Below are 15,125 nucleotides of genomic sequence, written 5' to 3' on the forward strand. Positions count from 1 at the left end.
CCTCCTGTGTTTGGGACATCGAAGAAGGGGTGGCGATCCTGCTGACACCTCATGCGAAACATGTCCAAAACAGAACTTGTCATATTCCTGCCCAAACCTTGCCCTTACTGTAGAGCACTTAAATAAATATGGTAATTGCAGTATTTAAGTGCTTACTGTGGGTCAAGCACTGTTCTCAGCACTGGGATAGATACAGGTTAATAGGTACACATCCCAGTATGCTGTCTGCTTCCTTTCCGGTTGACAGCAATCACAGATCTGCCTGTTTGGTGGCTGGCTGGCCTCGAGTTGTTGGGTAAACTTTCTTGTGCTCTAAGTGCAGCTGCTGTCGGGGTACAGATTGGTATCCATAAGTTCTTACTTTAGTGAACTACACTCAGTAGGTACTCAATACATATTGTTTCTACTTTTAATCCAGAAGGCCAGGATGTCCTTTCAAGGTCGTTTAACAGTGTGCATTAGGCTCCAAACCATACAAATGATCTACAGAACTGTAATAATAATAATAATAATGTCGGCATTTGTTAAGCGCTTACTATGTGCCGAGCACTGTTCTAAGCGCTGGGGTAGACACGGGAATCAGGTTGTCCCACGTGGGGCTCACAGTCTTCATCCCCGTTTTACAGATGAGGTATCTGAGGCACCGAGAAGTTAAGTGACATGCCCACAGTCACACAGCTGACAAGTGGTCAAGCCGGGATTCGAACCCATGACCTCTGACTCCAAAGCCCGGGCTCTTTCCACTGAGCCACGCTACTTCTCTAATGTTGTCCAATCTTCTCTGTGTCTCTAAGAGCTTGATTTTCTGGACGCTGAATCCTATTTCTTGAGCAGCCCTTGTTGTGGGATATGTGTTGAGACTGGATGACAATAGGATAGTATAGCGAACTGAAACTAGGAAGCAGCTAGGTTAGAGGAAACAATTGGAAGGTACAGTAAAACAAGTCACAGACAATGTTGTATCCTAGTTATTTGCTGCAGAAAGACCAGCATTGTATATCTGCAAAAGAGTGGTTTTGTTGAAGTGAGAGTTCTGTAAGGACTCTGAAACAAGGAGGCCAAAGTGAACCTGGATTCTAATCCCAGCTCTACCACTTGTCTGTTGTGTGACCTTAGTCACTTAACTTCTCTGTGCCTCAATTCCTTCCTCTGTTAAAAGGGGATTAAGACTGTGAGTCCCATGTGGGACATAGACTGCGTCCAACTATTTAGCTTATGTCTACCCCAGTGCTTGGTACAGTGCCTGACACAGAGTAAGTGCTTAACAAATGCCATTTGAAAAAAAAAAGTGAAGGCGGTATCAGGTGATGCAAGGACAGCAAAGATCAGCCTTTAAGCATCGTGACTTGGACTGTGTTTCCCAAACTGGTCCTTCCAATCACTCGTACCCCCTAAGTGAACCTCCCATTTGTGACAGCTTCTTTCTGCAATCCAGGAATGAAAGACGTCCTTAAAACAGGATTCTAGCAATAACAGTACTAGTAATGATATTTACTGAGCGCTCACTGGGTGCTGTGCACTCTACTAAACTTATGGGGAGTTTGAAAGAGAGAAACCACCTAATGCCTGCTCATTAGGAGCTGACACTAATGGGTAAGAGAGAGATATTTATTGATAGAGTAAAATCGTGAGACAAGCAGGCTAAACTAAAGAGAAACTTATAGCATCAGGTGCCACAAATGACAAATTTTACAGCTAGGGACTGTTGGCTTGTGGTCAGAGCATGTGTCTGCCAACTCTGTTATAGTGTACTCTTCCAAGCACTTAGTACAGAGCTCTGCACAAGGGAAATTTCTCAACATATATGATTGATTTTTTTTTTTTTTTTGGTTTTTTAAGGGGTGTTTATTAAGCACTTCCTATGTGCCAGGCACTCTTCTAAGCACTGAGGTAGATACAAATTAATCAGATTGGACACAGTCCCTGTCCCACATGGGCTCACAGTTTTAATCCCCATTTTCCAGATGAGATAAAAGAGGACCAGAGAAGTGAAGTGACTTGCCCAAGTTCACATAGCGGACATGTGGCCGAGCGGGGATGGAGAGAGTACGGGGGGTGGGGGCGGTCCTGTGTAGGCCTTCCAATAGGTGATTCTCTTTTTCAGCGGTGTCAGTCACTCGATCAGTGGTATTTATTGAGCTCCTTCTGTGGACAGAGCACTGTACTAAGTGCTTGGGAGAGTACAACAGAGTTGATAGACACGGATTCCTGCCCACAAGAGTGCAAAAAGTAATATGTCTGAGCCCGAGTAGCCCGGAGGCAAACGGTGGGGCCCAGGGTAGCCCAAGCAGCAGGGGCTCAGTACAGTCTCCAAGTAGTGGTTACACTTGGCCCCGTCTGGAGGCAACCGTGGCCTGATTGGAGTTGGCTAGGCACACTTTGATATGGAGGCCGTGGTCTGTTTAGACCCCCAAAACCTACCACCCAGCATTGCTTAAGGTGGTTGCCAAAAAGGAGGGAAAGATGGACAGCACCAGGATGAAGGAGAAAGGGGAAAAATAGAAGTGCATATCCACAAACAAGTTGCAATGCATATCTACCAACTCTTATATTGCACTCTTTCAACTGCTTAGTAAAGTGCTCTGCACACAGTAAGCGCTCAATAAATACCTTTGACTGATGATTCATTCATTCAGTAGTATTTATTGAGCGCTTACTATGTGCAGAGCATTGTACTAAGCACTTGGAATGTACAAATCGGTAACAGACAGAGACAGTCCCTGCCCTTTGACGGGCTTACAGTCTAATTGGATCTGTTTTTAGTTCACCTATTTGTGTAATGGTTAAGGTGTTAAAATTAATCTTCTGAAATCTTAAAGGTATTCATTTTGAAACAGAAATGGGATGTCTCCAGCCTTATGAAAATCTAATAAATTTTGGATTTTAGGAATCCAAAAATGTATTAAGTAAAAATATTCCAAATCTACTTTATAACAGAATGGTTAGTAGTAGTTAGGTGTTGATTTAAGTATATGACAAAATGGTGATCCTTTGAATTAACATGAATTTAAATATTTCTGCTTTTTTTTAACCTGTTCTTGTAAAGACTATCATTATTGTGTTTAACCAGTTACTGTGAATCAAGCACTGTTCTTAGCCCTAGTAGGGTATATCAGTAAAAACATAACTTTTGTTTGTCCTCCTTGTAAATTAGTGAATTATTCTGAAGTATTTTAAAATAAAGATTTTTGCTATAGTTTTATTGATGAGAATTATTGAAATCCCTTGTTACCTGCCCAGTGTAGATATTTTTAAGGGAAGGACTGTGCTATGTCAGCTGATAAGCTGATTAACATGGGTTTAAAAACGTTTATAATATTTCTATTAGATAAAGTTGCGAGAGAACCATTTTGACATTTAGGAGGAAAACATTAGATCTCATTGTTTAGCTTGTATGTGAAGAATGTATGGCATTAATTTGTGGTTCATATTTTGGTCAGAAAAATAAGGTCATATTTCTATATTAGCATTCTGAGCAGTTGATACCAGTCCAACAAAAAAGTATGCCAAATTAAATGTAGCTTTTTTCTAATAATGTTGAAAATTGTTCTTGTAATGTTTGAGTTCTTTTAATCAATTAATTGCCTTTCCCCAACAATAATTGCAGACAGCTGAAGGGTGATCAGGTTTTTAAAAAAAATCCAATTTTACTTAAGCATTTGGATTATAGAATCTTACTTTGTTGTACATATGGAGGCTGTTTTGATGTTGGAAATAACTAAGCAGTGAGGTCTTGGGAGATTCTAAAATTTTACGGAAAACGTATTGAAAATTATATCTGGTATGGGAATAATTGGTGAATTTCTAAACCACTGCTTTTGAACTTTAATGTATATTTTGTTGAATAATATAATTTTTCTTCATAAGTGGTAGAAAAATGCTTTTGTCATTTCATGGTGTGATTTCTGACTTCGATACCTTAAAACTTGAAGAATAAATCTGTTTCTCTGAGTAATTCATTTGAATTCCTGGTACCAAATAACTAAAATTTACCTATAGATTAAAGAAAAAAATGGAAAAAGATTAACTTATATCACTTGAATAATATTCAATTGAATTTATTGAGGGCTTACTTTGTGCAGAGTACTGTACTAAATGCTTGGGGGTGTTCATTTATTCAATTGTATTTGTTGAGCACTCACTGTGTGTAGAGCAAGGTACTAAGCGCTTGGAAAGTATAATTTGGCACCCAATAGAGACAATCCATACCCAACAACAGGCTCACAGTCTAGAAGGGGGAGACAAACAACAAAACAAAACAAGTAGACAGGCATCAATAGCATCAAAATAGATAAATAGAATTATAGATATATGCACATCATTAATAAAATAAATAGAATAATAAATATATACAAATATACCCAAGTGCTGTGGAGCGGGGAAGGGGTAGAACAGAGGGAGGGAGTTGGGGGGAGGGGAGGAGGAGCAGAGGAGAAGGGGGGCTCAGTCTGGGAAGGCCTCCTGGAGGAGGTGAGCCCTCAGGCCTTTGAAGAGGGGAAGAGAGTAAGTTTGGTGGATGTGAGGAGGGAGGGCGTTCCAGGTCAGTAGTAGGACGTGGGCCAGGGGTCGACGGTAGGACAGGCAAGAATGAGGCACCGTGAAGAGGTAAGCGGCAGAGGAGTGGAGTGTACGGGCTGGGCTGGAGAAGGAGAGAAGGGAGGTGAGATAGGAGGGAGTAAGGTGATGGAGAGCTTTGCAGCCAAGAGTGAGGAGTTTTTGCTTCATACGAAGGTTGATAGGCAACCACTGGAGAATTTTGAGGACGGGGGTGACATGCCCACAGTGTTTCTATAGAAAGATAATCAGGGCAGCAAAGTGAAGTATGGACTGAAGAGGGGAGAGACACGAACGAGGTAGGGAGGTCAGAGAGGATGTTGATGCAGTAATCCAGTCATCCAGTCAGGATATGATGAGAGATTGTATCAGCAAGGCAGCGATTTGGCTGGAGAGGAAAGGGCAGATCTTGGCGATGCTGTGAAGGTGAGACTAGCTGTGAAGGTGAGATGGATTGGATGTGTGGGTTGAATTAATGAGAGAGCGGAGTCAAGAATGACTCCAAGATTGCGGGCTTTTGAGTCGGGAAGGATTATAGTGCCGACCACAGTGATGGGGAAGTCAGGGATAAGACAGGGCTTGGGTGGGAAGATAAGGAACTCAGTCTTAGACATGTTGAGTTTTAGGTGGCAGGCAGACATCCAGGTGGAGATGTCCTGAAGGCAGAAGGAGATACGAGCCTGGAGGGTGGGGGAGAGAACAGGGGAGGAGATGTAGTTTTGAGCTGTCATCTGCGTAGAGATGATAGTTGAAGCCGTGGGAGAGCGTGAGTTCACCAGTGAGTATAGTTGGAGAACAGAAGGATGGGAGGGGGAGGAGGAGCCCACGGAGGAGACCGGGAATGAATGGCCAGAGAGACAAGAGGAGAATCAGGAGAGGACGGAGTCCATGAAGCCAAGGTAGGATAACATGTTGAGGAGAAGGTGATGGTCCGGTGTCCAAGGCAGTTCAGTACAAAAGAGGTGGTAGACATGATCCCTGTCCTCAAGGAGCTTACAGCCCACTGCAGGAGATGGGTATCAAAATAGATTATGGATAGGGAGGTAGTAGAATATGAGGCTAGTTACATAAGTGCTGTGGGGCTGAAGTGAGTATCAAAATGCCTAAGGGGGACACAGCCAAGTGCATAGTTGATGCAGAAGGAAGGACAATTGTGGGAAATAATTTAGCCAGGGAAGTCCTCTTGGAGGAGATGCGATTTTAAGAGTGCTCTAGAAGGTTTTGAAGGCGGGGAGAGGTGTGGACTGTCGGATATGAAGGGGGAGGGAATTCCAGGCCAGAGGCAGGATGTGTGGAAGGTGCCCGTGGCGGCATGAACAAGATAAAGGTACAAGAGTAGGTTGGCATTAGAGGAGGGGAGTGTGTGGGTTGGGTTGTAGTAGGAATGAGATGAAGGTAGGAGGGGAACAGCTGATTGAGTGCCTTAAAGTGGATGGCAAGCAGCGTGGCTCAGTGGAAAGATCACGGGTTTGGGAGTCAGAAGTCATGGGTTCTAATTCCAGCTCCACCATTTGTCAGCTCTGTGACTTTGGGCAAGCCACTTCACTTTTCAGTGCCTCAGTTACCTCATCTGTAAAATGGGGATTAGGACTGTGAGCCCCATGTGGGACAACCTGATTACCTGATTAAAACGGTGCTTGGCACATAGTAAGTACTTAACAAATTATTATTACTATGGTAAGACCTTGATAGATTAAGCAATGTGGCCTAGTGGAAAGAGCATGGGCCTGGGAGTCTGAGGATTTGGTGTCTGATCCTGGCTCCATCACTTGCCTGCTGTGAGACACTGGGCAAGTCACTTCTTTGTGCCTCAGCTTCCTTAAGCGTAAAATGGGGATTCAATATCTATACTTAAACTGTGATCCCGCTGTGGGACAGGGACTGTACCTACCCTGATTATCTTGTATCTACCCCAGCATTTAGAATAGTCCTTGACATTTAGTAAGCCCTTAACACGTGCCTTAAAAAAAAATTAATTACTATGTGGCTTATAGATTTTTTTGGCCGGGGAGGTAGAAAATATAATTCACTTGCTGTTATATGATTTTTGCAGCTGTCAGGTTGCTGTTTAATATTTTAATATAGAATTGTCATAAGAAAAATTAAATGAGTGTTAATATTCTTTTGCCTTATGAAGATTAAATTGGCACCTTCAACTGTAAGCTTTTATATTCTGATACAGTGTAATAGGTTACAGCTGTTGTACTGCACCTGTTTCCTGCCTCATGTAATTCAGCCAAAAGTAGAGTTTATTTTGTCGTCTTCAATTCAGTATCGTTGACAGATTGCTACTATTTAGTGCTAATATTGACTTATATAAGGTGTTTGTCATATTGTTCCATAGCTCACTGAAATGCAAACAGAGAATAGTTATTATAGCCCACAGAAAGTAAAATCCAAGGAAGTAATATGCTGGGAGCAAGAAGGAACTACAATTGAGGTAATTTTCCATCATAAATAAATTTTGGTAAAGATTCTAGCAGATAAATGCCTTATAAATCTTTTATGCTGCATTTCCAGGTATCAATAATTACTGATTTTACACTTCCATTTTACTGTGTAATGAGGCCCACTGTAATATAGTAGAGTGTTGATTATATAAACTGATGGGAGCAGGGCATTATTTTTCTCTGCTTTATTAAGTCCAACACTAGAATCAGTGAGTTGCAGAAATGAGTGCATGCAAAAATGTGGCACACATTTCCTCAGCACCTGAGTAGCATGAATCCCTGGGCAAGGGTTGGGCAGTGACTTGGCTAGAGAGAAATTCCCACCAGATTTTGCAAGCATCCATTCCTGTTCATGGGGATAATTGAGGCTCCATATTTGTTTCTTGGATTAGGGGGGAATAGAGGTATGCTCCTGATCTTGGAAAGATCATAGCGTTGCGTCCTTTATCTTACAGTTCAAATGATTTTCTTTAACTAATTTACCTTGTCTTTCCACAGGCTCTTATGATGGGAGAACCTTTCTTCGATTGCCAAATAGGCTTTGTAGGTTGCCAAGCTATGTGTCTTAAAGGAATTATGGGAGTTAAAGACTTTGAAGAGAATATGAACAGAAGCAGTGAGGTAAATGAGTAAAAAAGAGTGTTTGGAAATGAGATAAGGAAGAATAAAATAGTTGGACTTCTCTCTTTCTCCATCCGTGCATGGATACTGAAGCCCCTGCGGATCAGTGTGGATGTTCCCAATTACCCTTCTCTCTTCCCGCTTCCTCTTATTCCCCAACTTCACTGACCGGCTTCACCCCACCTCATCCACTCATCAGCTTGGAAACAGGCTCGATCTTATCACCTGTAGTTACTGTTTAATCTCCGTCTAGTGGATAGGGCACAGGCCTGGGAAACATTAGGATCTGGGTTCTAATCCCAGCTCTGCCACTTGTCTGCTGGGTGACCTTGAGCAAGTCACTTAACTTTTGTGGGCCTCTGATTTCTTACTATAACCCAGCCTGTGTGCTTCACTCCTCCAGTGCCAAATTTACTGTGCCTCTATCTTGTCAGTGACCCTACCTTATCTCATCACTAACCCCTTGCTCATGTCTTCTGGCCTGGAAGCCCCTCCTCCTTCATAACTGACAGACCACCACTTTCCCCACCTTCAAAGCCCTGCTAAAATCATATATCTTCCCAGAGGCCTTTCCTCAATAAGCCCACATTTCTTTTACTCCCTCTGCATTCTTGTGTATGCACCTGGATCTGTTTCAAGCCCATGCTTCTCACCGTACCTTCAGCCCCACAACACTTTTGTACATATCCTTAATTAATTTTAAAATCTCCCCTTTTATTCATTCATTCATTTGTATTTATTGAGTGCTTAGTATGTGCGGAGCACTGTACTAAGTGCTTGGAATGTATAATTTGGCAACAGATAGAGACAATCCCTGCCCAACAACGGGTTCACAGTCTAAACAGGGGAGAAAAACAACAAAACAAAACAAGTAGTCTGGCATCAATATCATCAAGATAAATAGAACCATAGATAGCTATATGCACATCATTAACAAAATAAATATATACAAATATGCACAAGGGTTGTGGGGAGGGGAAGGGAGAAGAGCAGAGAGAAGGAGTAGGGGGAATGGGGAGGAGAAGAGCAGAGGGAAAGGGAGGGCAGTCTGAGAAGGCCTCCTGGAGGAGGTGAGCTCTCAGTAGGGCTTAGGATATACATTCTAGGAGGTACCAAATGTTGGCTTGACTTCTCCCAAGCAAAGTTCTCTGCACACAGTAAGTGCTCAACAAATATTACTGATTAGGACTTGGTTACAACAGTACTATTTTATCTTATTTTTAGAAGGGGGAGGAAAGAGATTTTGGAGGAATTAATACAATAATGGACGATATATCCTTCAGTCAATGATAAATTGATCACATAATGTGTGCAGAGCATTCTACAAAGCACTTGAGTTGGTACACACAGTCCTTGCCCACAGAAAGCTTACAGTCTAGAGAGGGAGATACCCTTCCAAGCAATTCCTCCCACAAATGGGCAATACATAGGAAATATGCCAAGATTTAAGTCTGTCATTATCCAGTGTAAAAGGATTCACCACATATTTTATGTTCAATGAATCTCTCTTTTATTTACTGGTGCTTGCTCTTCTCAATTCACCAACAGAATTTAGTTCAGTTTAGGTGTGGTGATGACATGCCTATTGTTTCTATTTCAGATATTACTAGAAACTTGGGTTTGTCCCTTTTTGGGAGGTGTCAAGGGAGCATATTATCGTAATTTGATTGAATACTATGTATATGATAAAACTGAGGCCTTGTTCACCAGATCATGTCCTGTTAATATGATTTTCATACATTTTATTTTTATTTTTTCATTTTCAGGAAGCCCGTTTCTTCCTTTGTGGTGAAAATTTAAGCACCAAAGGGATGACATACCTTACAAATTCCCTGTTTGATTACAGAAGTCCAGAAAATAATGGTACCCGTGCAGAATTCATTCTGGATGCAACTCACCATAAGGTCAGGAAAAGAATAACTGAATCTCATTTCAAATTTACATACTTGCTGAATGCTGATGCATTTCCTCTTCTGCACCTGCAAACCAGTTTTGACTACTCACCATAGGGTCTGTATAGGACTAGAGTTATTCAAGATGTATAGGGTTTCCTGCCCTCTACATGCAGAAATAAACAGTGGAATGTTTATGGAATGTATGAAAAATCTTAGCGTCCTAATGACACCTAACAGAAGGACTTTTAGATATTCAATATGGTCCTACTGCCCTGTGCCTGTAGTGAAACTTCTGGGTCCTTAAGTAGTCCTGGCAGTCTAACATCAATCAGTGGTATTTATTGTGGGCTTATAATATGCAGAACACTATACTAAGCACTTGGGAGAGTACAATACAACAGAATTAGCAAACCGGTTCCCTGCCCATAATGAGCTTACAGTCTAGAGACATTTGTGTGTTCTGACTGTGGAACTCTATAACGGGGACATGTAAATCAATCAATACTTAATCAGTGGTATTTATTAAGTATTGACTTTGTGCAGAGCACTGTACTAAGTGCATTGGGAAAGTATAGTGTAATAGAGTTGGTAGAGGCGATCACTGCCCGCAAGTAGCTTACAGTCTTAGAGGGGGAGACAGACATTAAAATAAATTACAGTTAGGGGAAATGGTAGCCTATAACAATATGTTAATAAGTGCTGTGAAGCTGGGATGAGTATTCAAGGGCTTAAGGGATACACAGCCAACTGCTTCATTTGCTGGGAGGGTAGATGGGGGTATGAGGATTTAGGAAAGGCCTCTGGGAGATGGGATTTTTAAAAAGATTTGGGGTTGGGGAGAGTAGTGGACTGATGACTATGAGGGGCAGTTTAAATAAATCTTCAAGTCACTCTGGAGTTACCTAAGACAGTCCCAGAGCTGTGGGACTCTGGTCTGACTTCCAGTCCAGGGTAATCATGAGGAAAGAAGCTCCCGGAAATTCTGAGCAGTCTTGAGGGAATGCAGAGGCTTTCCCCGCCAACATATCCCAAACAATTGCAAATCAGTTGGACTGCCCTTGGTCCCTTCTGACTTCTGTAGCCAATCTAAATTGGAGTTCCTCAGTAAGCACTCAGTAAATACGATTGAATGAATGGAAGTTTCTCATTTCCCCATCCTGCCTCTCTGTATACCAGGGCTCCAGAGTTGTCTGGATGTTCCAGGGAATGGCTTGGGGTCACGAGTGCTGGACAGAATTGCTGAAACTACATATAGCCTACTGCTCACCTCCTTTAACAATAACTGTTGTATTTAAGTGCTTACTGTGTGCCAGGTACTGTTCTAAGAGCTGGGGTGGATACAAGCAAATTCATTCATTGTCGTATTTATTGAGTGCTTACTGTGTGCAGAGCACTGTACTAAACCCTTGGAAAGTACAATCCGGCCACAGATGGAGAGAATCCCTGCCCAACAACAAGCTGGATACAGTCCCTGTCCCCTGTGGGGCTCACAGTCTGTATCTCCATTTTACAGATGAGATAACTGAGGCCCAGAGAAGTGAAGTGACCTCCCCAGTGTCAGAGAGCAGACGAATGGTGGAGCTGGGATTAGAACCTAGGTCTTTCTGACTCCCAGGCCCATGCTCTGTACACTAGGCAACACTGCTTCAGCCCACCGATCCTATGTTAAGGCACCCTCCAGAATTCTGTGGATGATGATTTTGCCCAGTAGGTTATTTCCTGAACTGGGCAAACCTTGGGTGAGTGGCCTATTTCCCAGCTGCCACAGAGGAAAGCTGAAGGGCAGGGGGTGTTGAGAGGTGAAAATGGCAGAATTTCCATTTACAGCAGCTCCTAAATATGAGCTCTTTGTAGATGTGTGGCTCAGTGGAAAGAGCATGGGCTTTGGAGTCAGGGCTCATGAGTTCGAATCCCAGCTCTGCCACTTGTCAGCTGTGTGACTGTGGGCAAGTCACTTAACTTCTCTGTGCCTCAGTTCCCTCATCTGTAAAATGGGGATTAAGACTGTGAGCCCCACGTGGGACAACCTGATTCCCCTGTGTCTACCCCAGCGCTTAGAACAGTGCTCTGCACATAGTAAGTGCTTAACAAATACCAACATTATTATTATTATTATTAGATGCCCCCAGTAACTCCCTCATGCCACAGCCTCAACTGTGTTGAGGTGTCATGGGAGCTGTCATATGCTGGCAACAGGCCGGAAGCTTAAGGAAAGGCTGCTTAGGCTGTCACTCAGTGGTGAGTCTTTTAGCTGGCTGAATTTTGACCACCCCTTCTCTAGAAGTTGCTGATTAACTTGCCCTGACAATTGGGACTTGATGGGCTTGCATAATTTAGATGAAAACCCAGTTTGCTCTTTTAATTAAAAATCATTTTAAGCTTCCGACTACCTAGACTGCGGCTGCTCGGTCTCATTGATATGCTCTCTACATGTAAGGTCACAGTTGCACATTCAAATCCTAGTACACAATAGAAATCTTTTCATCTAGCGTCTCAGAACTTTCTGTGTTCTATAAGGTGCAAGTCCTGTCATTCCTTTTCTTTATAAAATTGGCAGGAACACAAGGTCACACAGAAATTTGTCAAACTAAGTTTCAGTTGCACTTTTGAAAGTGAGTTTTTTAATGTGATCTTCCTTCAGAACATTTTACTTGGCCGTATTTTCAAATCACAGTTCCAATAGCCGTCATTTATGGTAAAATAAGTCATATTATGATTTGATATTGCCTAATAACCCCATTGATTCTATGACTTTTTTGTTTTGTTTTGGCAAGTGGTCAATGTCTGTTTTGTGAAAGTTTTCTCATACTTCATGATTTACTTACTTTTCTTGTGAACCTGTGCAATTAGATGGTTTTGTGGTATTGAGAGAGGTCAAGAGAAGAATATGTTCTCCATTAAAGGTATTCATTAACTAGGCATTATTGATAAAGTGGTCAAAATGTCCAGTAGAATTATGGATGTCCTTTTGTATGCCCCATAATAGAAGTTGCATTACCTGAGGTAGAGGTGAATTCTTTGGATAACCCCTGTTCTTTTGTTTTGATAATCTTTTCTGGAGTTGATACACGAACCCAAACAAGCATACGTCTCCGATTCTTGACCTATCAGGTTGTAATCTTAAGATTCTCTTCTTCTACAACTTTTGTTCTGTTTACTCTGCTTTGTTGGCAGGAGACATACACAGAGATAGCTGGAATGCAGAGGTTTGGGGCTTTCTACATGGATTACCTGTACACAATGGAAAGCTTCAGTGGCAAAGGTACTGGTTTCTTTTCCTCATGTTTGCCTTCCCTGGAACAACAGAAACAAAGGCTTCTTCAGAGCCACCTGGTCCTTGACCGGCTGTCCCCTGTTACCCCAGATTTACCTTTTAGGGATGCTTTTTGGAATCATTTAATACGCCCAGATGCGTGTTGAGAGCCTTCTTAGCCTGCTGGCATTTTGACTCATTTCCCTCCTTGGATGATTAGAAAGGTATTCCTCTCCACTAATTAATCAGTTCTTATAAGTACCATATTGTATTTTTTGTGCAGGGAAACAAATATGCCGTGAGACGATGGGAAAGAAAAATTCCTCTCTTTTCCAAGTCACTTTTGACTAGCTGTTTTTAGGTCAAAAAAGAGCAGCTTGTGTGATGGAAAAATGGTTGAAAAATTATACTTCTGGAAGCTCTGAAGAAGTTTTTTATTATTTCCAGGATACTTGTTTTTATCACACTAAGAAAGGAAAAGCATTCTTGCTTCCCATTGTTCTTTTATCTGTCCCTTATGCTTTTAGTTCATTTCTTTTGTAATCAGATAAATTTTAGACATGGTTATATCATTTTCATTTTTTTGAACTGGTTGTAGGGAGTAGAAAACAGAAGAATTATGCCTTTATAATCTTGCACAACTTTGCTTAGAAGTTTGTTGAGGCTGGGGATTTTAAATGAAATCACCAGTTTTACTTCGTGTGTGTGTGTGCGTGTTTGGAGTCTTTTGTATCTTCAGATGATCTATTTATATATATCTATAGTATAAGGTAATAGACGTTTCAGGAATACTGCCTATGAGAAGTTTTGACAGAACTTAGGGTTTTTTTTTATAATAGCTGTACACTGTGCTACAATAGTAAATGACAACATTGGTAATTGACTGAAAGTTTGTCCATTTAAGAAGTTCGTTTTGCAAACATTGTAGCCCTCCTTGGGCAGGAATGATTGAATCGAAAGGGTGAAAAGTATCTCCGAGTTCATTCTCCTTATCTGTGGACGGGATTGCATTTACTATTATCGCAGAAATGTTGTACTCCAGTGTATTTTTCTAACATAGATTCTAAGTTTCATTCTCGGCCTATTTCTTACAAGATTGAATAGTGTAGCTGGTACATAGAAATATTTGCTATCATGTAAAGAGATTTCTGGATTTGAGTGTAATTCATCAGCAAATATATCTGCATGTGTTTTTTTGCATAACTCCTAAATTTTAGGAGAGGGGAAGTTTATTTTGAATCTAATGAATCCTGTGCACTGTGAAAAATATCAGTTTAGAATAATGCTAAGTGGACTTGCACTCTTATTAGAGTGACACTGGTCTTCCTAAATGTGGAGGGATGGTGAGCAAAATATTTCAATGCCTTTTGTGGCGTTTTAATTCTCTTGTAAATGATTCTCCTGTAGACTTAGATAATTTCATTTATAGTCAATTTTAATCTTTCCATACCCAGAAATCAAGTCTTTCTAGTAGGATATGGATTGCACACCATCACCTACGTGAGAAAATAGTGGTTTATCTTCTAGAACATTAATAATAATAATAATAATAATGATGGTATTTGTTACTACTTACTTACTATGTGCCAAGCACTGTTCTAAGTGCTGGGGTAAACAAGGTAATCAGGTTATCCCACATGGGGCACACAGTCTTAGTCCTCATTTTACAGATGAGGTAACTGAGGCACAGAGATGTTAAGTGACTTGCCTAAAGTCACACAGCTGACAAGTGGCAGAAGTTAGGATTCGAACCCACGCCCCCTGACTCCCAAGCCTAAGCTCTTTCCACTGAGCCACACTGCTTGTCTTGCCACTACATTAGTAGTGGCATGATGAAACCATGAATGCATGAGCAACACGAGAAGCAGCCTATTATATGAAGCATGCATGAGTCAAGGATTTCATTCATTCAGTAGTATTTATTGAGCACTTACTATGTGCAGAGCACTGTACTGAGCGCTTGGAGCATACAATTGGGCAACAGAGAGAGTCCCTGTCCAATAACGGGCTCACAGTCTAAATGGGGGAGACAGACAACAAAGCAAAACGAACAAAACAAAACACTTGGGTGCCAATTCCGGCTCTGCCACTTGTCGGTTGTGTGACCTTGGGCGAATCACTTGACTTCGCTGCACCTCAGTTACCTCATCTAAAAAAATGGTGATCAAGACCGTGAACCCCATGTGAGACACGGACTGTGTCCAACCTAATTAGCCTGTATCTATCCCAGTGCTAAGAGCAGTGCCTGGCACAGAGCGCCTAAGAAATACCATTTAAAAAAAATAAAAACTGGAAACCAAGCGAAAATCACAAGGCAAGCACATTGGTCCAGTGGCACATTGGTGCTGTTGC

At 41.6% G+C, this 15,125-nt stretch overlaps 1 protein-coding gene across 1 annotated transcript in view; it reads left to right on the forward strand.

Annotated features, from left to right (window-relative positions):
* VPS13B (vacuolar protein sorting 13 homolog B) overlaps positions 1–15,125 on the forward strand; it is a 932,812-nt gene that overhangs the window by 102,864 nt on the left and 814,823 nt on the right. The window contains 4 exon segments of the mRNA XM_029063425.2: positions 6,899–6,994; positions 7,503–7,625; positions 9,392–9,529; positions 12,695–12,782. Coding sequence (XP_028919258.1) covers positions 6,899–6,994; positions 7,503–7,625; positions 9,392–9,529; positions 12,695–12,782 — 445 coding nt within the window.

Source organism: Ornithorhynchus anatinus, chromosome 4, assembly GCF_004115215.2.
Source record: "Ornithorhynchus anatinus isolate Pmale09 chromosome 4, mOrnAna1.pri.v4, whole genome shotgun sequence".
NCBI classification, from domain to species: domain Eukaryota; kingdom Metazoa; phylum Chordata; class Mammalia; order Monotremata; family Ornithorhynchidae; genus Ornithorhynchus; species Ornithorhynchus anatinus.